We start from the raw sequence: 25,077 nt of genomic DNA on the forward strand, positions 1-25,077 counted from the left end.
GAACTGCTTCAAGGAAGAACGGGAGAGCATCATTTAGCCCTAGGAATTTTTAACGCTAGTGATGGATCCTCCCTGGTGAATGCAGCGAAGTCGGCTACTACGTAAGTGGTGGCACTAGCTGTACATTCCTTTGAGTATTTCAGGGTGAGGTTGTGTGAATACGTGTTTACCATGCAAGAGAGAGCTTCGCAGTTAAGCGGGGACATTAAAATAGTCAGCACGGATCAAGCAAGAGATGGGTCTCGTTCTAGCCAGCGTTTTGATTTGTCAATTTCTCATTGACATTGGTGAATGCATCTCTTGATCGAGCAATGTTGACCATCCGTGTCCACGTGGGCTGAAGTGATATGACTAGAGGAGGGGAGGCTAGGAATAAGAGGAGGGTTAATGCCGGTACTTTTATAGTGTCTATGTTTTCCTTTATGGCTACCTTGTGTTCGTGGAGACAGCCCAACGAAAGGGCCACACACGAAGTTAAGGACTGCATAAGCATCGTCTATCTAAGCAACGTCTTATTTGGAATATGGGGCCACTTGATATATCATTTCGAGGAACTGGAACTGCAAGAAGAGAACCTTGCAAGGGCGAAACTGAAATCCTAAACCGACAAAACATAGAATTATGAGAAATTTCTTGTGGTTACCTATACATGAATGCACAAAAAAAGGGGGGGGGGGGCGGGAGAGATAGGTAATGCCGCGTCTTAGTGAAGGTGAAAAACCAAACATAGCCAAAAGCGCTAGTTTAGGATGTGTGTCTTTACCTAATGAACTTCACACGTAAGCAACACTCATACCGCGAGGATACCGGCGAGCACAGGTGTCAGTAGTCTAAATCAGATCTCACGCGTCAACTTCCGGCGATGTTTATAGCGTAGAGAAGTGCACTCTCAAATAATCACCCGTGCTCACCTTCATTCTAGGATGCACCGCTGCACTGCCGTGACGCGCTCAATCTCGTCAAACAAAGCCATTTCACTACAAAGTTTGCAGATATATTAGAAAATACGTATATGCAGTAGGTGCGTCATGCGCCGACAGGTCAATTACGGACGATGACAACCACGCGGAAGATGATCACCGTAAAAAGCAAGACTGCATGCGTGACAGCACAGTCGCAACTTGTTCAAAATCACCGGCTTATCTTCCGGTGGTCAAAATTAAACGGAAGACCCCACACTATGGCGTCCCTGATTATCAAGCTGTGTTTTTGGCACGTAGAACCTAATTCCATTCAATGCGAATGTGAGAAGCAAGCAACATCTAGTTCAGCAGCAGCGTAAGAACGCAAAAACAAAACAAAAAAAAATATGTGGGGCGGGGATTTACCTGCGAGGTTATACCTTTGGGTGACATGAAGCTTCAATTAGTTTCTAGATACGCGCCATCAAAGGTAAAGTAAAATTGAGTCGTGCTGGACATAAGTACAGAGCGCACTCTTGTGCAGCCCAGGTCAAATTTTATTGCGGCACCGTTGTGTAGTGTAGAACGATCTAGACGTGGAACTCGGACGTGGCCGGATTTTTTTTCCCGCTTCTGCGAGCGATCTATCACAGAGCGGTCCAAAGGCTCTAGCTTTCATAGTATATCTTAAGGCACGAGCTCGCTCCTCCAAGAGCTCAGCGGCAGCGCAAAATCACCCACCTCAACGCGCTCCTCGTATCGCATCTTAATTGCTCATCACGTAGCTTTTCGCCAAACTTGGGAAACATCGTGAACCTGAGGATTCTTTCTTATAAGACATGATCTGCTAACTCACCGGCCACAGTTTGTGAATTGCGATAAGTGAGGTAAAGTAAATATAGTTAGAAATATAACTAAAAGCGTATTCGCAAACAAATCTACTTTGTATTTCGACTTTTACTAAAGGTAACTTCCGCATACATCGAGCAAAGTCGCTCTAGGAGTAGAAAGTTGCGGTATTACTCGCCGGTAATTTTAGGCAAAAAAATCTCCCGCTCCAAAATAAAGCAACATGTAATACACGTTGGGACGAACTGTGCGAAAAAGCTACACGCAAGGTATGTAAGAGCACAGAAAAGCGCACTTTTAGTCACTGTATACGTGCCAGCTCGCCCAACAGTTACCGCTATCGGCGTAGGATTTACGCGTTTCGAAGGGCATTGAAGATAAAAACAATTTTAGCGCTCTTACTATTTACCATTTCTGCAATGCGAGAAGAAAAGCCAGCTTTACCACCAAAGGAGGCTTGATAAGCGAGAAATAATAAAAGAAAGGTAGTGATTACGTTTTGAACGTCTCGCAGTGGCTCATTGACATTGATATCTTCTACTGGGGTTTAGGTAAATATTTTATGGGTAAAAAGGGAGCTCACCGCATTTGAAAATGGCAAACGATCAACTGCCCAGTCGAGCTTGAAATGCTATTATTGAGCCACAAAGGCCGAAATCCAGGAACGTATACTTTGAAACCTATAACGGGACACTCACCTAATTCCTCGCAAAATTCGAAAACTATAATTGTGCCTTTGTTTCTTTCTTATTAGACTTACCAGTGTAAAATAATCAATATAATGCAGAAAACTAGCACTCTATCATTCTGAGTTGACTCGGTATTTCTCTAACTGTATTGGTGTTCCTTTAGTACAAGTGCCACTTTGATACTTCTAAAGTCCACACTCAGTGCAAGCGTCTGCACGTCATTTGCGAGGAGTCCAGCGAAGTTCTCGCGGAAACCTGCCGAGTTAACCGGACGCACGCAAGCTTGAATAAATACACCCGACGCAATTTCTTTATATGTCCTAACTACGGTTGCAGTAAAACGGTGTTCTTGGGTCCGAGTAAACGTAACGCAGCAATTACATGAGCGAGTGCTTTACGCGGAAATACGCAAGACTTGGAAAACTGAAAATCCATGAAGGTTGCTGGTAAAGAACGCCTCACCATTGTTTAAAAGCAACAAAAACAGCTTTGTCCTTATTCGTGAATTTAGCCTTGAACGAGCGCTGCATTTCCAAGTACAGGGGTATCGAACTTGACTTCTGACTTCATTCTACTCTCGTTATAACGATGTTCTTTTATATTGCCCAAATGGTACAATGGTTGGCGTTTGCTACATGATTCAACAGCGCCAAACAGTCGAAAGACGGACTGAATTCACCCGTAAATGCACGCAAGAAAAATACAATTATAATTGTTCTTTTCCAACAGCGATTTCCCAGAAATCACGATGCTTATCATCAAAGTTCACAGCGAGAAGTCACCCACCCAAAACCAGGTCCACACCATCGCGCCTAACCCCGACAGCGCAGTCGTCAGTAAGGGTGGCATGGTCACACTGGTGAGTCTGCGTACGCTTTCCAAAAACCAGCCAAAGTGTCGTCGCTGCTATTGCAGTGACGATACTTTTCTACTGGTCACGGACAGGCACAGAAGCTGCCTCTAGGGGCGCCACTGCAGATGAGGAGGCTACGATCGCTAGTATCGTGTGCTTGTTTGGGTGCTTGTTTTTGTTTGGCAGATGGATTTAGGAGAGGTTACAATAGAGCGACATTCGCCTTAGTGCCAGCAGCCGTGTCGCTGGGGGTGAAGTTGTAGGCATGCAAGTCACGTGACTTTGTTCTCAAAATACAACGACACGGAGGTCCCCCGCTCCGACGTGGCTGCCGTGGAAACATTGTGGCTGATTTACGCCTCTTGGACGGTAAGGTAAATTGGATCATTTTACCCCTCTCATCCTTCGGCGGAACGACACTGCTGTATATAAAACGTATTCGGCAACGTTCTTCAAGCTCCTAAGAACCATTCGAGCTCCTGTGCACATGGTAAAATGAGGCAGAAAAAGCGCAAGAACGAACCGGTCATTGCCTGTTCCGCTCGCTCAGTTCCACCTCTGAACAGGTGACGCCACTCAGCGGTCATTGCTGGCAGCGGGTGAAGCTCTGCTAAAGTGTGGTGAAGAAGTTGTGTAGCCAGTACAAAAATATGAAATGGCTCTGGTTATAGCGTGAAATAATAGGCACGCATAAGTGCGAGCAAAGCTTGGTGTTAAATTACTGCAGGGTGTCTCGATTCGTTATCATCATCGGCATCATCGTGTTCATTATCGCCACACTTAGGTTTCCTAAGAGATGAAGCCATCTCCTCGCAATGTCCTTTTTATCTCAGTGATCTGCCACTTGACACAAATTTATACTTGTGAATTTATTTCCTCATTGGATCCCAGTACCTAATTGTAGCCGTCGCCCCCTACACTTCCCTTTCCTTGGTACCTACTCTAAATCTTTAACAGACCGTTAGTTAACGGCAACATGCACTGGGTGTACTGCCTAATTTCCTTCCTTTTTTCCTCTGATTGTTAACTGGAATAGCATCTCCTGCCCCGGTCAGATCTCTAATTCACGCAGCTGCAGAGTATGAAGAAATGAAATAGACTTCATACTCTGCGCTAACCCTGGCATGATACAAGATGTGGACGTGCTCAGCAAGGTGCGCTGCAGTGACCATAGGATGGTAAGAACTCGAATTAGCCTAGACCTGAGGAGGGAACGTAAGCAACTGGTACATAAGAAGTCGATCAATGAGTTAGCGGTAAGAGGGAAAAAAGAGGAATTCCAGATCAATCTGCAGAACAGGTATTCGGCTTTAACTCAGGAAGAGGACGTTAGTGTTGAAGCAATGAACGACAATCTTGTGGGCATCATTAAGGAGTGTGCAATAGAAGTCGGTAGGTAACTCTGTTAGACAGGATACCAGTAAGCTATCGCAGGAGACGAAAGATGTGATCAAGAAACGCCAATGTATGAAAGCCTCTAACCCTACAGCTGGAATAGAACTGCCAGAACTTTCGAAGTTAATCAACAAGCGTAAGACAGCTGAGATAAGGAAGTATAATATGGATAAAATGAAACATGCTCTCAGGAACGGAGGAAGCCTAAAAGCAGTGAAGAAGAAACTAGGAATTGGCAAGAATCAGATGTGTGCGTTAAGAGACAAAGCCGGCAATATCATTACTAATATGGATGAGATAGTTCAAGCGGCTGAGGAGTTTTATAGAGATTTATACAGTACCAGTGGCACCCACGACGATAATGGAAGAGAGAATAGTCTAGAGGAATTCGAAATCCCACAGGTGACACCGGAAGAAGTGAAGAAAGCCTTGGGAGCTAGCAAAGGGGGAAGGCAGCTGAGGAGGATCAGGTAACAGTAGCTTTGTTGAAGGATGGTGGGCAGATTGTTCTAGAGAAACTGCCCACCCTGTATACGCGATGCCTCAGGACTTCGAGCGTACCGGAATCTTGGAAAAACGCTAATATAATCCTAATCGATAAGAAAGGGGACGCCAAGGAATTGAAAAATTATAGACCGAACAGTTTACTGTCCGTTGCCTTAGAATCGCACATAGAATCAGGAACACCTTAGACTTCCGTCAACCAAAGGACCAGGCAGGATTCCGTAAAGGCTACTCAACAATAAACCATATTCACAGTATCAATCAGGTGACAGAAAAATGTGCGGAATATAACCAACCTTTATATATAGCTTTCACTGATTACGAGAAAGCGTTTGATTTAGTCGAAACCTCAGCAGTCATGGAGGCATTGCGGAATAAGGGTGTAGACGAACCGTATGTAAAAATACTCAAAGATATCTATAGCGGCTCCACAGCCACCGTAGTCCTCCATAAAGAAAGCAACATTATCCCAAATAAAGAAAGGCGTCAGGCAGGGAGATACGATCTCTCCGATGCTATTCACAGCTTGTTTACAGGAGGTATTCAGAGACCTGGATTGGGAAGAATTGGGCACAAGAGTTAATGGAGAATACCTTAGTAACTTGCGATTCGCTGATGATATTGCCTTGCCTAGTAACTCAGGGGACCAACTGCAATGCATGCTCACTGGCCTGGAGAGGCAAAGCCGAAAGGTGGGTCTAAAAATTAATCTGCAGAAAACTAAATTAATGTTTAACAGTCTCGGAAGGGAACAGCAGTTTACAATAGGTAGTGAGGCACTGGAAGTGGTAAGGGAATACATCTACCTAGGACAGGTAGTGACTGCGGATCCGGATCATCAGACTGAAGTAATCAGAAGAATAAGAATGCACTGGGGTGCGTTTGGCAGGCATTCTCAGATCATGAACAGCAGGTTGCCATCATTCCTCAAGAGAAAAGTTTATAACAGCTGTGTCTTACCAGTACTCACGTACGGTGCAGAAACCTGGAGGCTTACGAAAAGGGTTCTACTTAAATTGAGGACGGTGCAACGAGCTATGGAAAGAAGAATGATAGGTGTAACGTTAAGGATAAGAAAAGAGCAGATTGGGTGAGGGAACCAACGCGAGTTAATGATATCTTAGTTCAAATCAAGAAAAAGAAATGAGCCTGGGCAGGACACGTAATAAGGAGGGAAGATAACCGATGATCATTAAGAGTTACGGAATGGATTCCAAGGAGACGAAAGCGTAGCAGAGGGCGGCAGAAAGTTAGGTGGACGGATGAGATTAAGAAGTTTGCAGGGACAACATGGCCACAATTAGTACATGACCGGGGTAGTTGGAGAAGTATGGGAGAGGTCTTTGCCCTGCATTGGGCATAACCAGGCTGATGATGATGATGATGATGATGAAATGTCCCTAAAACACTTTTACAATGAAGCTGAGAGTGAGAGCCTTTCGTGAAATTTTCATAAGTGTGAGCAAGAATTCTAGTCTCAAAATTGAAGAGAAACCGCTTCATTCCATGCAAAATAATATATGCCTCATCACTTGCATATGCATGTTGAGTTAATTAGTTATCAATAGGCACCATTTTCATTTTCACTAGACTCTCAGGTAGATAATACATGCTTATGAAACATTTACCGCTATGCCACGCGGGTCGGCCTCACCTATGCTCACACCGCCGTCTCTTGGCCATCGCTCTAAGCTCATGTGCACCTCGTTTCCTTCCGATCTGGTGAATCGGCGGCACCGTCATACGCGTCGTATCTACTTGGCTCCGGTGGCCAGTCTCACCGCGCGGGTACATGATCAAAACCACAAAGACAAGCTGTCGTTCTTCGTTTTCAATTTCGCGTGTCTTCTCTCCTTGCCATGGTGAGGCCGCGTATAGTGCGCATTCCCGAGGAACAGCGCGCCTACAAAGAGTGACGACGACAACAAAAACAAGAATGTGATCGGCGGCGGTTAGCGGCAAATACCACCGATGAAGAGCGTGCAAAAACACAAAGCGCATGTGGCAAGACAGGCAAGACGCCCAACGCCGTCAGGCGCAGATTGCATCAGAAAGACGTCGGTACCCCGCAGATACATTGCGCAACTTCAAAGGAGCGAAGAACAATTTGGGTGTGCGACCATACAGCCTCCATGAACCACCGCAGGACAGTGTCACCAAATGTGCCTGTGTGTGCCGTGCGGACAACGGACGGGGTCGTGGCATACACTTTGTGTATATTTCCCCGGATGCAAGCGAATGCCACATCGAGAGGTTCATGTCGTCGCACTTTGCTTCCTTCAGCAAAGATAACACCTCTCCGATTATCGTCGTCGGCGACTACAACATCGATAACTCGAGGCGGAAAGGAAGTGGCTTCCACAGTTTGCGTTCGAACGCTTTGGCTTGGACTGCCACACAAGTTGTGCGACTCCAACCACACACCAATGGTCGTGCATAGTTCTCACCCTGGCAAAGAATGTTTGTGACGTTCTGCCAGAGCCGATCAATGTATACCATAGCGACCACCAGGGCATCGTCACTGCCGCCATGACCACATGATGGGCGCCGATTCAGAGCACCAAGTCCACATTCTTAATCCCCCTAGTAAGACGACCGATTAATACACAGCTATCAAGATCATATGTGTGTGCCATGTTCGTAGAGTGACAAAAAGCATGTTCTGACTACGGTCGACTTGCTAAGCAATATACTGATGCTGTAACTTTGCAAGCAAGAGAAATAAAAGCAGTGGCAGGGGCGCTACTACAAATGCTTCCTAGGGTCAGCTTCCCTCGATATATTTCGAGCTTTGGGAGCAGAATATTTAATTCGAAATTAATGGTAGAGACAAACTCCTTACTTTTCATCGATCAGATAACTACAAACTCATATCAACCTATACACTTTGAATTCTAGGGAGGGTATCGCAGCAGTAAAGGGGCCGATTTCCTCTTGAAAGCATTGTTTTAGTGTCTGAGAATGTCGAGTGGAGTGAAATGAATTCTTCACTCCAAACTCAAGCAGAGAGTGAAATGTTATTTTCACTCCACACTTCTGAGGGAGAGTAGAATACCCGTTTTACTGTTGGGGCAATAGAGAACAAAACGTAGCGTAAGTTACTGCTTCAACATTAGGAGGCTGGCCCCGTACATGGCGATGTATTAGTCAGGCACCCTGATCAAGGAGAACAGCGTTTTGCATGAAAGAGAACGGGCAGCCACAGTGCAATGCGAAGCGGAGCCAGCGATCTATTTTTTCACTCTGAGTTACCTCACGGCGTTCGCGCACGACATCGCGGAACAGCACAGCGCCGGAGAAAAGTGATCCGTACAGCGAGGAGCAAGGAAGGCCATCCAAGGAAGACCTTCTCTCAGCCATCTCACGTCGCCCCGAAAGCAGGACAGCCTTTCGTCATTCGTTGGATATAATATCAAATCCTCCACGGTAAGTGAATTCTACCTTACGAGCACTTTCTGCTTCTACAAGGTCTGTCCTGAAAGTAATATCTGTAAGGCTATTAAAAATCATTTATTCAATGTATTGCTACAAGCGTTTAAATATCTTCAAAATACTCTCCTTTTTCGTCGATACATCGGCTCCAGCGAGGTTTCCAGCGCTAGAATGCGTTGCGGTAGTTCTTCTCCAGAATGGCCTTCAATTCTGCGGTGCAAGCTGTTTTGATCCCGTCCACTGTCCCAAGATGCTTCCATTTCAGCGGTGTGTTAAAGCGTGGAAACTGAAAAAGCTGGGGGCAGCCAAGTCAGATCTCTACTGGGGCTGGGCGATCGTTTGCACCCCTTCCGGATGCGTTGAGCCCTGCGTTAAATGTCTCTTGAGGACTTCCATATAAAATTTGGCGTTAAGAGTGATTCCAGGTTACACACACTCGTGATGAAGCAGTCCGCGGATCTAGAAAAAAATGATGAGCATCATCTTGATCTTTGATTTGCTCATCCTGGCTTTCTTCTGTCGGGGAGACGAGTGCGTGTGCCACTCTGATGATTGACTTTTTGTCTTGGGGTCCCATTCAAATACCCAAGTCTCGTCCCCTCTAATGATGATGTCCAAAAATTTTCGATCACGTTTGCACATGCAGAGGTTTTCTTGGCACGTTTCAACGCAGCCTGACTATTGGTCGTCATTGAGCACTTTTGGAACCATTTTTGCGCACATATTCCGCATGCCGATATCATTTGTAACGATATCATGAACTTGAGTTTTCGTAATGTTTAACATGTCGGCCATTATTAGAACACTTAAAATATAAAGGCCGATACTACCATGCCGGCCATTAAACGAGCAATAATAGAGTCTTTCAAAAATGAACCCCATTGCGCACCTCATACATGGATATGTGTTCATGCCTTTTAGTACGCTTAGATGCAGGCCACCGTGAAGCGATTCTTGTTATTCGGGAAATGGGGGTAAGCTTGCCATAACAAGCCTTGTTGCCTGTTCTTATAGGCACATCGAGTAATATCCTTTGAACTAGAGTACTACATTTCCATCCCTACAGAGCATCATGTTCGCAGATACAATCCTCAAATTATGTCTTGAGCAGTGACAGAAGAGATGGTGCGTCAGCAAACTGCGCACGTGCTTAGGAAGTTTCACAAGTTGTGTTTGTGACACACTGGACTAATCAGACTTTTGACATCTGACAATGACCAATATTGTAATTATGAGTAGTAGTATTGTAAAACTGGTTATTTCTTTCTTCTTTACATCTAAAAGTTGAAGTTACCTTAGAAGTTGACTATTGCACACATTTAGACGTTTTGCATGCATTTCAGTAGAAAGATTAATATCTACGACTTTCTTCTAGTGCAGTGACCTTATTTCTTGACAGTCTTGATGTTTTTTGCGCCATGTCCTCGTGTTGATCTCTGCACACGATATTTTCAGGCCTCCGCTTTATCTAACGCAGGAAGGCTGCTGCAAGGATACAAGAATGTCAAAGAGCCAGCCCGGCACGACTCCACGTGGAGCAGAGGAGCGCATTCCAAAGTATCAAAATACATTGCCGCCATGCAATTTGGACGAGAAAACTCGAATATGAGTATATGCGCGTACGGTTTGACTAAATGTCAGCAAGCTTCATACGTCCAGTATGTCACACCAAGATGAAAATTCTCACGTGCTCTAGGCAGTCATCCTAACTTTGTATTTTTTTCCAATGTATTTGATGGGAAAGTCAAGATCAACAATGCTCTATGGAGACAAGCACATGGGAGCACATGTCACTGAATAGTTAGAAATGTGTTCTGAAGAAAAGCTGACTAGTTTTGTCAGAAGTGACTGCTTTTTGTCTTGCCTCTCTTCCGATATATCCATGCGATAAAAAAGAAATAATAGTACAATAACATTGCAGATTTTCTTAGTGACATATTACAAATTTCCAGTGACCACGGTACCTGCGTTCACTATAAAATAAGAAGAGCTCATGCTTGGTTACTTGCTGACATAATTTAACACCATGTAGATGCAAGGGTCCAAATGCAAACCACTATCATTCTATATTTTAAACGCTGACATGAAGCCGAAAGATTTTGTTATCTTCGCCTTCATGTGTTTTTTACACCTAATTTTAGAAGTATGGCTTCCTCATCGGTCCCAGAAAAGGAAAGCATTGGGGGCAGAGTACCTCGGATTGAGAAGCAATTATTGTTTACGTGCATGCTCAAGAAAACAGTTCATTAGAACTACTCGCGGCTCCCGAAGCGGGAGCAAGGCCTTTAACTGTGTAGGCGCCGGTGCGTACCTACATCTTAATTAGAAGCCTCAGAGTCGCTTGGAATTGAAAAATTAATTTGACAAGTAAAATTGTGGTTTCTCCTGTGAAATAGTCATGTGTACTTTTGGCAGGTATTTAGATTTTGAGTAAGGTGACTCAGCCTACTTGCGAACCAAGTATGCTAGTGGAGGCAAGGATAGGTTCAATTAAAGAACTGGGAGCATCTGCGTGGAACACTTCTCCACTTCGTCGATGTGAACATATAGTGTTAATCAAGAAAAATCCCCTTAGTTCAATAGCTCCTGCAGACATAATTCTTATAGAACAAAATAACATAAATAATTTTTAAACAGTAAATATCTGGAAAATAGCATAGTTTTTAAACAGAGCAAATATCTGGACTTAAGATGGCATGCAGGGTGAGTCGCTGTTTTCACCTTCGCAGACATACATGTACTTGATTTAAGACGACCACTCGGTGAAGCGCGATAATTCTTCTTACTTTAGCACAGCTTAATCACCTTATTAGGAAAAAAAACTTTGATTACAGGTAGTCGGTTCATTGTGCAATTATATGCATAGCCGCATGCGAAATCCACGTGCATGAAAGGGATATGTAAATCGGGATGGTGCCTTTCCCGATTTATGCTTTGCTTTTTTTGCTTTTTTCTGCACTGCCCTGCCTGTGCTTATGCTTATGTCGCCTTTGATGGACGATATTCATCGCAGCTGATTTTTGGTTCACATCTCAAGCCATGCTATAGTTTACTTCGATTACATTTTCAACTAGTCACAATAATTGATCACGTAATTCTGCAAGCTGTTACTCAGAAGTATAGTGTTCATACCGTAATACCGAATGAAAAGCTACAATATATGACGAGAAATCTGATGCACAACATTTTATACCATTCTGATTACAGGTAGTCGGTTCATTGTGCAATTATATGCATAGCCGCATGCGAAATCCACGTGCATGAAAGGGATATGTAAATCGGGATGGTGCCTTTCCCGATTTATGCTTTGCTTTTTTTTCTTTTTTCTGCACTGCCCTGCCTGTGCTTATGCTTATGTCGCCTTTGATGGACGATATTCATCGCAGCTGATTTTTGGTTCACATCTCAAGCCATGCTATAGTTTACTTCGATTACATTTTCAACTAGTCACAATAATTGATCACGTAATTCTGCAAGCTGTTACTCAGAAGTATAGTGTTCATACCGTAATACCGAATGAAAAGCTACAATATATGACGAGAAATCTGATGCACAACATTTTATACCAATGCTACTTGCAGTCTTATACTCATTTGCTACACACTAGATAATGTTGTAAATTTAATTTTACTAATTTGTGAGAAAGTGTAACGAATCCATCCAACAGCATCAGGACACTACTTTCGTGAGGACGCCATCAGAATAGAAAATATGATACGCCTCTGGACAACTTTGATACTGGGTGGGATACAGCTGCAGAACCCCAAGACACGCGTAGAAACAATGGAGTGCAGGCCATACATGAATATTTTGATGTAAAATATTTTAACCAAATGTAGAAGCGACCTCACATGAGAATAAACTACACCTTTTTCAGAATGATCTGTACTCTCCGCCAGGAAGATCCATACGTTGTAGAGGACATTATCAAATGAGCTGCTGTCTTAGTATGGGGCACCAAAAAGTTTTCTGCACAATTTATCTATGTTTCCGGCTTCATTTTTAGCAGCTCATCAGGTAACCCCCGCCATATACGTGCATGCGTTTTGTGCTAGAAATGCGCTTGCTGTTCAGTAATTTGGCGCATAATTCTCCTCGATCGTAGTGTTAATATTTCTGAGTTCTATGTTTAACCTCCCATTGTATACTTTATTAATGAAAAGATAGAGCGAATTGCAAATAAAGGTTATTTCTACACTAATACGGATGAAACTCTAGAGCATATACTCATTACTACAAGATCTGTTGTAAAGTTTATGGGCATCATTGTAATATGATTTTATGCGGCCATTATGTTTCTGAACCTACTATTCAGTATACCTTGACTGAGCAATAAAGATTTTGACGTTTTAACAGAAAAAGATGTTTCATTTGAGTAATTTGGCGAGTACAGATTACATCCGATTCACCAAGCATAAGTGAACGAGCTGCTAATGAAATAATGAAATATTCCACATATGTAAGTTTCATGAATACCTTCTAACCTGACCATGGCTATACATTGTGAGCACTTTCACAATATTGGGAGGAATACTAGCACTCTGTCCTGAAGGAGTGCAATTCTGGAGGAGTGCACTCCCCATACGGAGTGCAAGCACTCCTTATGGGGAGTGCGAACACTTGGAGTGGAGGAGTAGAAGCTCTTTGCCTGGGTGAGTGCTATTACCCTTATGGGGAAAGTATTAAAACTCTAGGGAAGAGTAAACTCCCTTGCAGAGGAGGTTTAAAACTCTGTCGAGGGAGTTATTCTACTCTCTCTCAAAGGGAGTCGATCTACTCTCGAAAAGGGAGTGAAATATGCGACTAGAAGTTACCTCATCAAAGGGAGTTTCCGGAACTCTCTTTGTTTTTAGAGTCTGTACAATGGCCTTGTACATCGTTTCAATGGGGTGCAGAAACGAATGTTCTGTGAAATATATGGCAATAGCAGCCAATGCGCCGTGACAGATATATCTTACTCATCTCCTGTTCGCATATCCGCATGCTCCACATCAAATTAGGACTCTCTCCCCTCGAGTTGTTACATTGCCGCCATGTGCGACACTCTATCACTACGTTTAACGCATTCTGAACAAAATACGCACTTGACCGGATAACAAGGAACACATGTGACCATGCTGTCGAGTTGCCAAATCGCCTAGCGGAGATGCCGCTGAAAAGAGCAGCGAAGACGCTTTGGCTTGGTCGGGCGCCAAAGTTCGAAATACCACCTATTTGTGAGACCCGGTTGCGCGACAACGCCCAATGTAACCTGGAAGCGACAGGCTTTCCGCCCCCGTCTCCCAGCAGATGGCTATCTGCCGTGTCTGCTGGGTCAATTCATCCAGTGACGTCGTCACGTCAGTTTCGTAGAACGCCCAATGGCCAGCGTGCAATGCCCGTTGTGTAGGGACGCTTCGCATCGCTCTCCCGTGCCTAACGACTTACGTTCGAGTAGCTCGCTATTCTTCTGTTTCAGTATAAGTTTTTTGCTATTTCTCTCCCCGTCTCTTCCTTGCTGACCTCGAAGGCCTCTCGGACTCTTGAAATTAGGACTACTCGACGAACGTAATCTTAAGAACCACACATATGTGTCCTTTGAACTAATAAAATGAGAACTTTCACTAAAGAAAAAGAAACAGAAAGCAAATAAAGGCTGGCAGTTGTGTGCTTATATTGTATGGCATAAGCATCTATTGAATAACTAAAATTTAATAATTCCATAAGAGTCTTTGTCAGCGATTTCTTAGTTTAGGCTTTGAAATTGCTATGACAAATCGGCACTGTAAATCGTTCACTAATCCGCTTTGGTAATAATAACGGTATATTGTATCTATTTTATGTAATGGAATAATGTCTTTTAGGCCTCCGAAGTATTCCTTCTAGAAAGCTCCAATTCGATGTGCGTTTTGTAAATAGCTGGATGGCCAAAGGAGTGCAAAATTATTAGTTCGCGTGAGACCAATACTTCAATGTGTGCATCGCTCGGCGATTGTATCTTAACACTGTGCCTACAGGCGGATGTCGCGGGCCTTCTGAATTCCCTGGAATCCTTCACCAGGCAAGGTCATTATCTGATGCTCTCGTTGGGTCTCTTCGCACGTGGTTATTGGACCAACAATGAAACTATTGGCGTCGCTGTAAAAAGTGTCGTCTTGGACTACCCTTCGGTGAGTGCAACATCCTGATACTTATACCAGCTATATGTACTTATTCTATTGTCTTATACCATCTGTATATGCATCGCAGAGAAAAAGGATCAGTTTGCAACCGTTTTTGTGAATGTGGAGGATAGAAACTGAAGAAGAGAAAGGGAAAGTTTTCAATCACTACAGCAGTTGACGAAATGGTTCGTCTTCAAACTCTGCCCATTTCCATCATTACGATGCAGGCTTACTCGTGAAAAAGTGAGAGCATTTCACTTGGGCGCTCCGGAGCCCTTATGTGCATAGCATAAAAAAAGGATTGAAAGATGGAGTCAACATAAATGCAACAGGGGTCGAACAGGATCAGCAACTACAATTCCTGCAATTATCTTTCCTTTTCAGTACACGTTGGTACAAGAGAAACAACCTTACAGTAACGTAGAGAATATTTAGTAAGAAGTACGTAAGAGTGACAAGTAAAATGAATGGCATAATAAGTGTTCTCGTACATTACACGTGCATACACGTGGCGTACACGTGGTGTGCCCAAATATTCGAAGAATATCAAGCAGTAACATCAGGCAGCCATATCACGCAGTAACAGCCGCCAGTGTTCACGCGACAAAACGTATGCACCAAAATTCGCTTAGTGTGTGTGTGCCGAGGGAATGTGTGGCAGGGAAGTAAGTTCATTTGTTCAGGTTGCCCCTCTAGCACGCGACCACTGCGGCTGCATACTCTGCCGGCCCTTAGCAGCGCTACTCGTCCTATGTAGCGGCAAAAGTGGATGCTGGAGAAAGCTGCTGTGTTTAAACACGACCTGCAAGATACGGCGCTGCTTACGGGCACGCCGCCTGATCTCGTATACTGCAAGCAGCAGAGAGCGGTCACGGGACCCTGAAAACGTCATGGCCCCACGCGGTGTCCATTTTTCTCATATAGGCCCCGGCGGTAGGCTCCTACTGTTTATCGTGGGAGTAAATAAATTAGCGTGCCGAATTTCACCGTGAAGCGCAATCTTCGCCACTGGGGGCCGTATTATGCAGAGCAACACGTCCGTTGGTGGCAACAAACTGCTTCAGAGCAAATGACATGATCTATGCCGTCGCATTACTTGATGCGCACAGTTCATGTCGAAAGGGCCATCACTAGATGACTGTGGCAGCGGGTTAGAGGCAGCAATTAGTGCACTTAGAGCCTGCAATTCTTTATTATATGTAAGCATGTTGGAGCCCTCTGCTCTGCATAGTAATGATCAATACACGTGGGGGATGACTTTCTCAATGCGCCCTGCAAGCGGACGCTACCAGCCTTGCGATGAGGTTCAGCAACGAACCGTGCTGCAGTGTCAGTAAGTACCAGAAGACATTAGGTCCCGGGGCCAGCTGTTAATCGGGAACTCACGTCCCCTATAGTGACCAAATCTTCAATTACTCGAAGGTCGCCTGTATTTCAGTCGATATAATTTTTTCTTGCTTGCATGTTCAGGTATGCAAGTGCGAAGCTGGAGAGTGTGGACGACGCACGGGTGGCGACTTTGACAAAGTGGATGCGACAGTATTTGGTTGGGGCCAGAACACGCTGACATTTTTTGACGACACCATGCAGATAAAGAAAAAGGTGAATGCCCTTCTACCAACGTTGTGTTCTAATGACGCTCGGTACTGTACCAATTACCCAATATCCGCCAAGCTTAAAAGGGTCCTCAATAAGTTTTTATCGAAGTCAAGAAAGGCATTTCCCGTTGAAACATACTTTTTCAGAAATTCCAGTCAGAATACGCGCGACTTTTCTGGTAATAGAACTCGCATCAGCGTGCTCAACACCTGAACCAGCACAGTCCTCAAGTAACCGCGGCGTAAGAAACGATTGTAACGACAAGAGGTTCGCCATTAGCTTTTGACGACGTGTTGCGTAGTGCGGCTCGAGTCCTGTCTAGCTAGGGAGAGTGCTCGTCAGGGTGTCTGAGCGAAAAGTTTTTCGTTCTGGTTTCACTTTCGTTGCACTGAAACTAAATGTACCGTTCCGGTTCTACTCCGGAACGAGAAAAAAAAGTTATCCCTAATGCTTCATAACGTTTTTGTTCGCACGCAACAATGTTCGAAGCAAGGATGCTCAGTGTTGCACATAGGGCGATTTAAAAAGTCTTCCCCTCCCCCCCTTCTTTTTTAGCCAAATAGAGGTCTAAATGCGAAGTCAGCATATCCATTCTCAGCAATTCACCTTTCTTGGACCGGCTCGTCCTTATCGACCCGCAGCTCTGCGCCACGGCGCTGCTGCCAGTTGTTGAAGATGGTGGTTGTGCTTCACACGTCTGTTGCGTACGAGCAACAAAATGTGATTAATTTTCTGTGGAGCAAGGAACGAACGCCCATCGATATCCGCAGGCAAATGCAGCCCATATATGGGGAAAGGTGTCTCACTGACGGAAGCGTGAGGTGGTGCTGTTGAGTTCGCAAAAACCCGTAAAAAACTTGCATGACGATAAGCCTTCGAGGAGGCTGCGTGCATCGCTGACTGACGACAGATGCACCTCAAATTTACAGCTGCCTTGGGACAAATGTCTGAAGAGGTGCGGCGACTACATGGAAAAATAGTGTAAAGTACATAAACTAATAGGTATATTTGGAGTTACCTTTATGTACATTGTATTGGCTGCTGAAAAATAGGGGCAGATGTCTCATGACTCACCCTCGTTGTTTTCTCAATAAATGAATTATGAATTCTGAGATCATGCTCGGTGCCTCGAGTCACGGCACTCAGCATCGCCTCGGAAGCTGCACGTCATCGAGTGTACATGCCGAAATGCAAGGCCGCTGTTTCAATAATAGGTACTTTTACGAGCGTACACAAACGATAAAACTTCCGTAACAAAGCGTTGAACCTGTAAAAACGAAACCATAAGCTCTTCAGCGGGCAAGCCCGGGGTTTCGGTGCGATCCCAATCTCGTAGTGCACGTAGCGGCTCAGCGGAATAGAGCACTCGACCGGCTCTTGCTCGCACTATCCCTACCTGAGATACGCGCTATTGCAAACTTTGCTTAACGTTGGTTGTTTCCAATGGCCGACTTTCGCCGTGAACCGGAAACTGACAAAAAATATGTCTGTCTCGCTCCGGAACAAAATGATACGTGAGTTTCTCTTACGTTTTTGTTCCGGTCAAAAGTATCGCACTGTTTCTTTTCTTTTCGTTCCGTTCCGAGACCCTGGTGTTCATCATAGTAATGCAATGAAGGGTTCCGGATCATTCTTTATCGAAGTTGAGAATTACGTTTTACGGTGAAAGGTATTATTTGATATACTTTTGCAGCAAAAGAGTCCTTCAATGCATTCGGCAAAAGCGGAGTTGTAGGGAATCAAAGATCGTCTTTTATCCCCTTGCGATGTTCCCGCTCTTTCTCAAAGGACTTCGACTGCGGAGGCTGGGGCAAAGCGTGGTGGTCCCCACAAATCCATGCGTACGGAATGTCACCATGGCGTGCAGTTCAAATTTGATTTTCGATGTTCGCACATACGCCACTACTTCCCATGTTGGCGACGGCAATGCGCAAAGCTCAGGGGCTACAACCTAAGCTTGCGGCTGAGTTGAGGGTGTGTCGTCCCTTTGCTGTGGAGCTGTGTACGAAATAGCTACCCGCAGCTGTTCTCCCACCGAGTGACATCAGTAGCACATTTCCTTTCCCACTTGTCTGTAATATGATCAATAAGCTAACTCAATAACACAACCCAATAACATAAGTTATTAACATAATTTCCAATGGTCGAACAAGTTTCAATCTTCGTTTTCGCTCGTACGAGTATGCCACCATCGCGTACAGTCAGGAAACATAGTTTGGAGACAACGGTATCCGCAAAAAATTAAACATCTTCTAAGACAGCTCCGCGGCCTGCATTTCTTTAATACATTGTATAAGTCAAACACGCACACGTAGGCCTGCGCTCTAGAGTTCAGCCCGAATGCCCAAGCGGCAAAAAATTCAAGAAAATACACACACAAAAATTGCGGCACCTTTGGACCCCAAACATTTGCTTGCGACTGTACATCGCTTTAGCAATGAATGCCGCGCTACGGAGTCGCTTCGAAAGGGTACTCCCAACGTAGGGAACCTCGGCCATGATGGCAACACCTGCATGATGTGCAATCTGAGAAGCAGACGGCCTTTTCGTCAATGCTGGCGCTGGCCGAATGCCAGTCTGGCCGAATCATGTCGTGCGAACCAGCTTTGTCCTGCGCCAGCTGAACCAAAGTGGCGTCCAACTTTCGCAACTTCCGCAATTGCTCGACAAGAAGCGACGTCTGCCAAGACGTCTAGCCAGGAGCGGCCAGGAGTGAGAGCGCACTGGCAAGCCTACGTCTGGTGTGACATGCTTCGTGTGGTTCGAGACTAGTTGAGCTTTGAAAGCAAATAGAAATTAACGTGACGGGACAGCTACGTCACTGATAAGCCTTGCGGCCGAAGTTTCATTCCCGCCGAAGCCGGGCGCGACCAATGTTTAGTAGATGATAGTCACCGATAGTACGATAGTCGAACTTTCGGAAGTACGCGATTCCCACCGAAATTCGAAACTGATTCCTTTTCTCTTAAGCCTCTTTTTTAAACTGCGTCAACAAATATACGCATTAAAATAACAAAGAAGTGCACTGATCCAAGCGCCCTTCGTGATTGATGTCATCCATTGGCCAATAGCAGCCGCCAAAGGGAATATTTGCGTTGCCTGTGATTCTATTGAACATTGTATTGCCTGTGAGCCTAGGGTAACAAGAGGTAGCCCGAAAAAAGGGAGGAGAAGGCTTATGTTGAAGACAGTGATCCGGAAAAAGCTAGCTTCGCGCTCCGCTTGCTAGCTCCGTGTGCCGCGCACGGTGACCAAATTTGGTTGAGATGTTCGGTGCTGCGAACGCTATGGGTGACCTTTATTTTTTGCCGAGGCCGAAAGGAGGTGTAGGACCCCTCTGAGGCGCATCACGGCAAGAACACCCATTTAAATGCGTTGTCACGGAAAAATAGTGCTTTTCGGCATCCACTGAACCGAGTATTACGATGTTCGCTAAATGTAAAGTAATATTTTAAATATAACAGCAGCACGCACCAGATCTTTAATCTTGCCCAGCGGTTTCCATTTAACCATATATAAAAATAACAAAATTTGAGAAAATCGCAACGCCATCTTTGAAACCGTCGCACCCAGCAATAAAAAGAAATCTGAATTTTGTAAGGTTCAGTCATTGAGACATTTAAAGCAGAGAAAACAGATATATTATACTTTGCTTTCAAGTATTCCAATTATTTCATAGCAGAATATATTGAAAATCTTCGTGTAAGCATCTTGTATCAATTTCCATTAATCTGTGAACAAACTAATATACCATAAGATGTTCGCTTACGAGTATCTAACAGATTCAGTTATATAACTGAGGTAGCTGGTTTGGTACTATTGTGCATTTGTAAATTTTTAATAAAGTTACCAAGTTTCACCAGTTTTTTATAAATGGTGCAGAACTAAATCAAAATTTTCGTTCATAGAGTCGGTAGGATACTTTTTTTTTTCATGCAGCAGCTCTTGTGTGGTGTGGTATTTCTGCTTTTCACATGTACTTAGCAAATCGTAGGGGGTCGTGGCATTAACCTTAAATCCCCAGCTATTAAGGCTTCAGGTATTAAGCTTAAGGCCTAAGGATAATAAACTTAAAGCCCCAGTCACTAAAAAACTTTTCTTCAATATTTCGCATTTTTTTATTCCTTTCATCGTTTCGGTAAAATTGAAAACTGGTACCTTATCGACTGCAATGCCCCTCAGCAAACAGAGACGTGGCAGAAGCTCTTGCGTTGATTCCTGAATAAAGGAGCTGCTATACTACAAAGCCTTATTACGCGTTACCGCTTCACACTCATATATATACAGGAACATTTTCTCAACAATTATATTAACAATACTAACTTGATATTGAGAAAAGGTGCATATTGCTGTGTGTCATAGACATCACAGTACCTTTTCTAATGTTTCTAGGCTCGATTTTCTAGCCTTCTGTCAACACGTCACCACATTGCAAGATTAAATTTCACGCATATCGTAGTTAAGTCGTCATATCCTGCCCACTCAGAGAAAAAAAAAACACAATCTGCGGAACTTTCACAGAACCGTAGCTCTCAGGCCCTAAAACTTGCGCTGCCGCTTGCGGGTATCGAACCGGTGACCCTCGTGCTCAGAAGCAAAAATATTCAAGCAGCGGAATCATCCTGGTTGCCTTGTCGTGAAATTCGCAACGCTGCTTCCACGCCTTAGAGTTGTGGATTGCGCAGTGCCCACCCCACAAGTGTGACACTTCGGGACGCTATGTGAAAGTGTATGGTTAATTAAAGCATAAGTGTTGCGAGGTAGGTTAAGAATGAGAAAGTAGCTCAATAAACTTTAGGAAGATCCAAGCCATGCAGAATCACTGCTTCCTTTCGCCTATTTTCGCGCTGCTGTTCTGCTCCTGGCGCGCTGTAACATAAATCTATTTTAATCTGCTTAAATTGTTGAGGTTCAATTTACGTGCCCGCCGATGCGAGCAACGTGCGGTGACCCGCGTGTTGTATGAAGAGTCCAATCAAATACTCTCCTTGTTATAGGAGGCAATTATTGCTTGCATTCACAACTATACGAATTTCCTGCTTTGACTGGTTTTTCTCAAATAATTGCCTGACAACAGGCGAGAAGTGCACAGAATTGGAGAGCGTTTCTGTGGGTCAAACTAGCGTAGTGAAAGTAGATAACCGAATGAGGAGGTGTGCTGCCGGCGGCATCGATTGGTCCGCTTCCCCTTGTTTAGCTTACGGTGTCGGGTGGGAAATCGCGGCGGCATGGAACAGGAGCTCATAAATGCTACTAAAACAGGTCCTCAGTAAGGATGTGTTGGCAGAGCAAAGTTGCATATGTGGCCGAAGGGGCTCGATAACCATATACTGTTATAAAAAAATATTCCGCGCAAATAAAACTACTTTCCACGGCAGATTCAAGCAGCCAGTGCCAGATGGATTGGCGGACAACCTTGTTCTATTTCTTTTGGAACTGGGCAGTGTCCAGCTATTACGAAAGCAATTCAGTTTCATACGGCATGATGATTCATCTTTACATGCGGGATCGTCAGCTTCAAGAGTTAGGGTTCGCGGTTTTGTAATGGCCAAAAAAGAAATGTACAATCCCAAATAATTAGTTCTCTTTCCTTCATCCAAATTATGTGTGGTTACTGGTTCCAAATCCTATCAAGTGGGGAGCATTCCTGGTTTTCGAGATGCCGTTTAACTGACAAGTGATGTGGGCGCGGCCCGAAAACTGCGTCACCCATCGTAGAAAGCACATTTATGAAATGGAACGGAAATAGTTTAGAATACCTTTAAGCCTTAAAGCCCTTTATGTACAACCAACTAACACGAGCATGTATGTCTGTTAACTGCCACATGACAAACGTCGATTTCGTTCGTGTATTTCGAGCCCCAATAGCGCACTCGTCAAGCGCGTTACATTTCACTTGACGAATTTGAGCATTCGCAATGCAATATGCTGGTTCTATCCGAGGACCCAATACCCGTCTCAGAACATTCAGAGGCACTAGCTTCCTCCTTAGGCAGGAGTCTGCTACCCAAATCGAGTTCAGGTCCATAATTTGAAAAGTCGTGCAAGAAGCCACGGACAGATTACTACCATATTTGTCCTTATACCTTCTGCGCTGCTTTGCTTATGATGGATGCAAACCTATTAGCCCAGCTCTGAGACCTGACACAATTTCGGGTCACGTGGTTACTCCAACTTCAGTTCCTCTCACGGTACCTACCACGGCGAGTGCCCCATTAGATCATGTGGTATATTTGTTAAAATCTGGAAAGTGCCTACGCGTTTCTGCTTCTGGTCTCATATATTGCAATCATAAGCTGCTTAAACTTGAACTTTTTTTATGCCTTCTCTGGCACCTGCCTAGACCACGCTCCGCACCGTTGCGATCAGAGTAGGAGCGCGTCAGGAACCGGCCGTGTGTTCAGCTAGTATTGATGATTCAGCGACAATTCGTCAAATAGGCATATTTCTCTCCCAATAATTTCAACCACGTGCCGTTCCATGCAGGCTCAGTCAAGACTTGACATACTGCCCAAGAACTACACCGGCATTGCAGCGTACCACATTGAGATGGATGACTTCGACGGCACATGCGACGGCCATAAGTTCGCACGACTAAGTGCTATCAGAGACCGAATCGAGCATGCCAAAACAACGTAGTGAAGCCGTCCTGGAGGCCATTCACGACATTTTTGTTCACGTCCGCAGCTGAACTGCAGTGCTTGCGAGGAGCACAAGCCAAAAAAAAAAAATGTGTACGGTGAAGGGTTCCGGTCTGTGGGGCTAAGGGTTGAGTAATTTAGCCTGAAGGCAATAGTGGCTGTAGTGTGGTGTTAAACACAAAAACTGTGCCGAAGGTAAGCTCAAGGACAACTGCTTGTGTGACGGACCGCGACCAAGAAGCACACTTGCGTGCTTCGTTTTGTTTTTTGTTTTCCTCTTTTTCTCTGTCTTCATGCAATAAGAGTGCTCATTTTCCCTATTGCTCCATTCACATCGACTTTATCTGCAATTGGCAAAGCCGTTGTCCTATGCATGTTGCTTCAAATAGGTATATTTGAATATTAAACTGTGCCACGGTGGTGGCCGTCCAAGCATTATTAGCCTTGTTTCACTCAAGTTCCAGCCGTACGCTGCCCATTTTTCAAGTACATTTCACTAACTTAAGCGAAACGGTGTGTCACAAAATTTAAAAAAAAAATGGATCAGTGAACGGCACTCTGTATATTTGAGCACCTTGATGTTTAATGTGACATATTAAATATGGGATTCCATGTTCTACTCAGTCAGCCTCAACAGGAACAGTGTTCCGTATACCGGGACCTATTAGAAAGTTTCAGCACAGCGATGTCTGCTGGTATACCCCCTAATTAAATGGGAATTCCTTCACGAGCGCCACTTTCTTCCGTGTCTTGGCAGGCCAAAATTTCGTGAGAAGAAATAAAATCAGGCGTGCTGCCATGGCAACAGTTTATTGCTGCTCGAGCGGTAAACGCCATCCCGGTTGTCTGCTATGCACTCGACGAGCACACGACTTTCTCTCCAGGCGCCAATGGAACGCAACATCGCTTGCATTTTTATATGCAGATTGTTTTCCTCTTTCAGTTCTTGTTTTCAACACACCCTTCGGCTTCTAATTTTCCTTTACTAGCGACATGTGTGCAAGGCTTCTGTGTGAAAAGTTCTCGTTTTCTCTTCAAGATGTGCGAGCCAGGGCCCCTGTTCTCGAAACGCATGGCGACAGAACGGCCGCCATTATCCGCCTTCTTGACGCTGATTGGCTGTGGACAGCTCACGTGCCTTGAAATTTTTGCCGGGAAGTTTTGCGAAATGCAATTTTGTGTTTTCATCAAGATGACGAAACGCGACGTGGAGCTGCAAATTTTATCAACTAATACATTTTTGGGTCCTTGGCAGCTGTATTGCAACGTTAGCGCTTCAAAAAAAAAAAAAAAAAAAAAAGCGAGCGGTGGCGTACAAAAACCAGTGCAATGCAGCTGCAATTTCGCGCATATGTGGTGGCGATCCAAGATATGCGCCATGGCAGCTTGCTGATTTGCTGAAGGAATATGCTGTGAGGAGCGTCACAGGAAGGGCCGTTTCGTAAACGTCTACAGCGACTCCATAGCCGCTATCAGAGCTTTTCAAAAGAGCACGGTCTGCTTCACAGGCTCTCAGAATTTTAACAAAGAAATAGATTAAGGAACACGTCATACACTGGTTCCCGGCACACTTAGGACCAAAGATCGGCGACGTCCCCAACCTTAACGAGGCGGCGCACAAGGCTGCGCGCGCGCTTACAGACCGCGAGGCTTCACCCGACCACTCGGGGAACAAGGACGCCCCCACTACATACAATGAAATCACGAAACAATACTACCTACAACGTAGAGAGTATAGCACGCCACACCACACGCTCACTCGAGCTCAAGCGGTTACACTCAGAATGCTACAAACAGACACATACCCCATGGAAAACAGACTACACCATTACATGCCTGTGTTCTACGACAAGTGTTATTGCACCAATTGCAATACATACCTTAACGTCTATCACTTACTCTGGCCGTGCTAGCAAGCTCACATAAACTGCGAAGAGGACAAGCGCAAGATTGAGGAAGCAATCCGGAGCGAAGAACTAGCTCCCCAACTCTGGGCCGTCCAGCAGGTCCACGACGCCGCTAGGAAACTCAACCTCCCGGTTCCGTTGTCTGAGACGCCCACTCCATGAG

At 44.7% G+C, this 25,077-nt stretch overlaps 1 protein-coding gene across 1 annotated transcript; it reads left to right on the forward strand.

Annotated features, from left to right (window-relative positions):
- Nucleotides 1-23,445, forward strand: LOC129385379 (uncharacterized). Its single transcript, XM_055072016.2, has 5 exons — nucleotides 1-101; nucleotides 3,170-3,299; nucleotides 14,621-14,773; nucleotides 16,238-16,369; nucleotides 22,853-23,445. The coding sequence occupies exons 2-5, from the start codon at nucleotides 3,189-3,191 to the stop codon at nucleotides 23,003-23,005; spliced, it is 549 nt and encodes a 182-aa protein (XP_054927991.1). The 5' UTR covers nucleotides 1-101; nucleotides 3,170-3,188; the 3' UTR covers nucleotides 23,006-23,445.
- The last annotated feature ends 1,632 nt before the right edge of the window (nucleotides 23,446-25,077 follow it).

Source organism: Dermacentor andersoni, chromosome 7, assembly GCF_023375885.2.
Source record: "Dermacentor andersoni chromosome 7, qqDerAnde1_hic_scaffold, whole genome shotgun sequence".
Lineage (NCBI taxonomy): Eukaryota > Metazoa > Arthropoda > Arachnida > Ixodida > Ixodidae > Dermacentor > Dermacentor andersoni.

Bases quoted from the DNA above. Each gene is read 5' to 3' on its own strand.
- LOC129385379 (XM_055072016.2), top strand. From the start codon at position 3,189: ATGCTTATCATCAAAGTTCACAGCGAGAAGTCACCCACCCAAAACCAG. The intron at 3,300-14,620 runs GTGAGTCTGCGT...CTGTGCCTACAG, and splicing joins AGGGTGGCATGGTCACACTG to GCGGATGTCGCGGGCCTTCT. The intron at 16,370-22,852 runs GTGAATGCCCTT...CGTTCCATGCAG, and splicing joins CCATGCAGATAAAGAAAAAG to GCTCAGTCAAGACTTGACAT.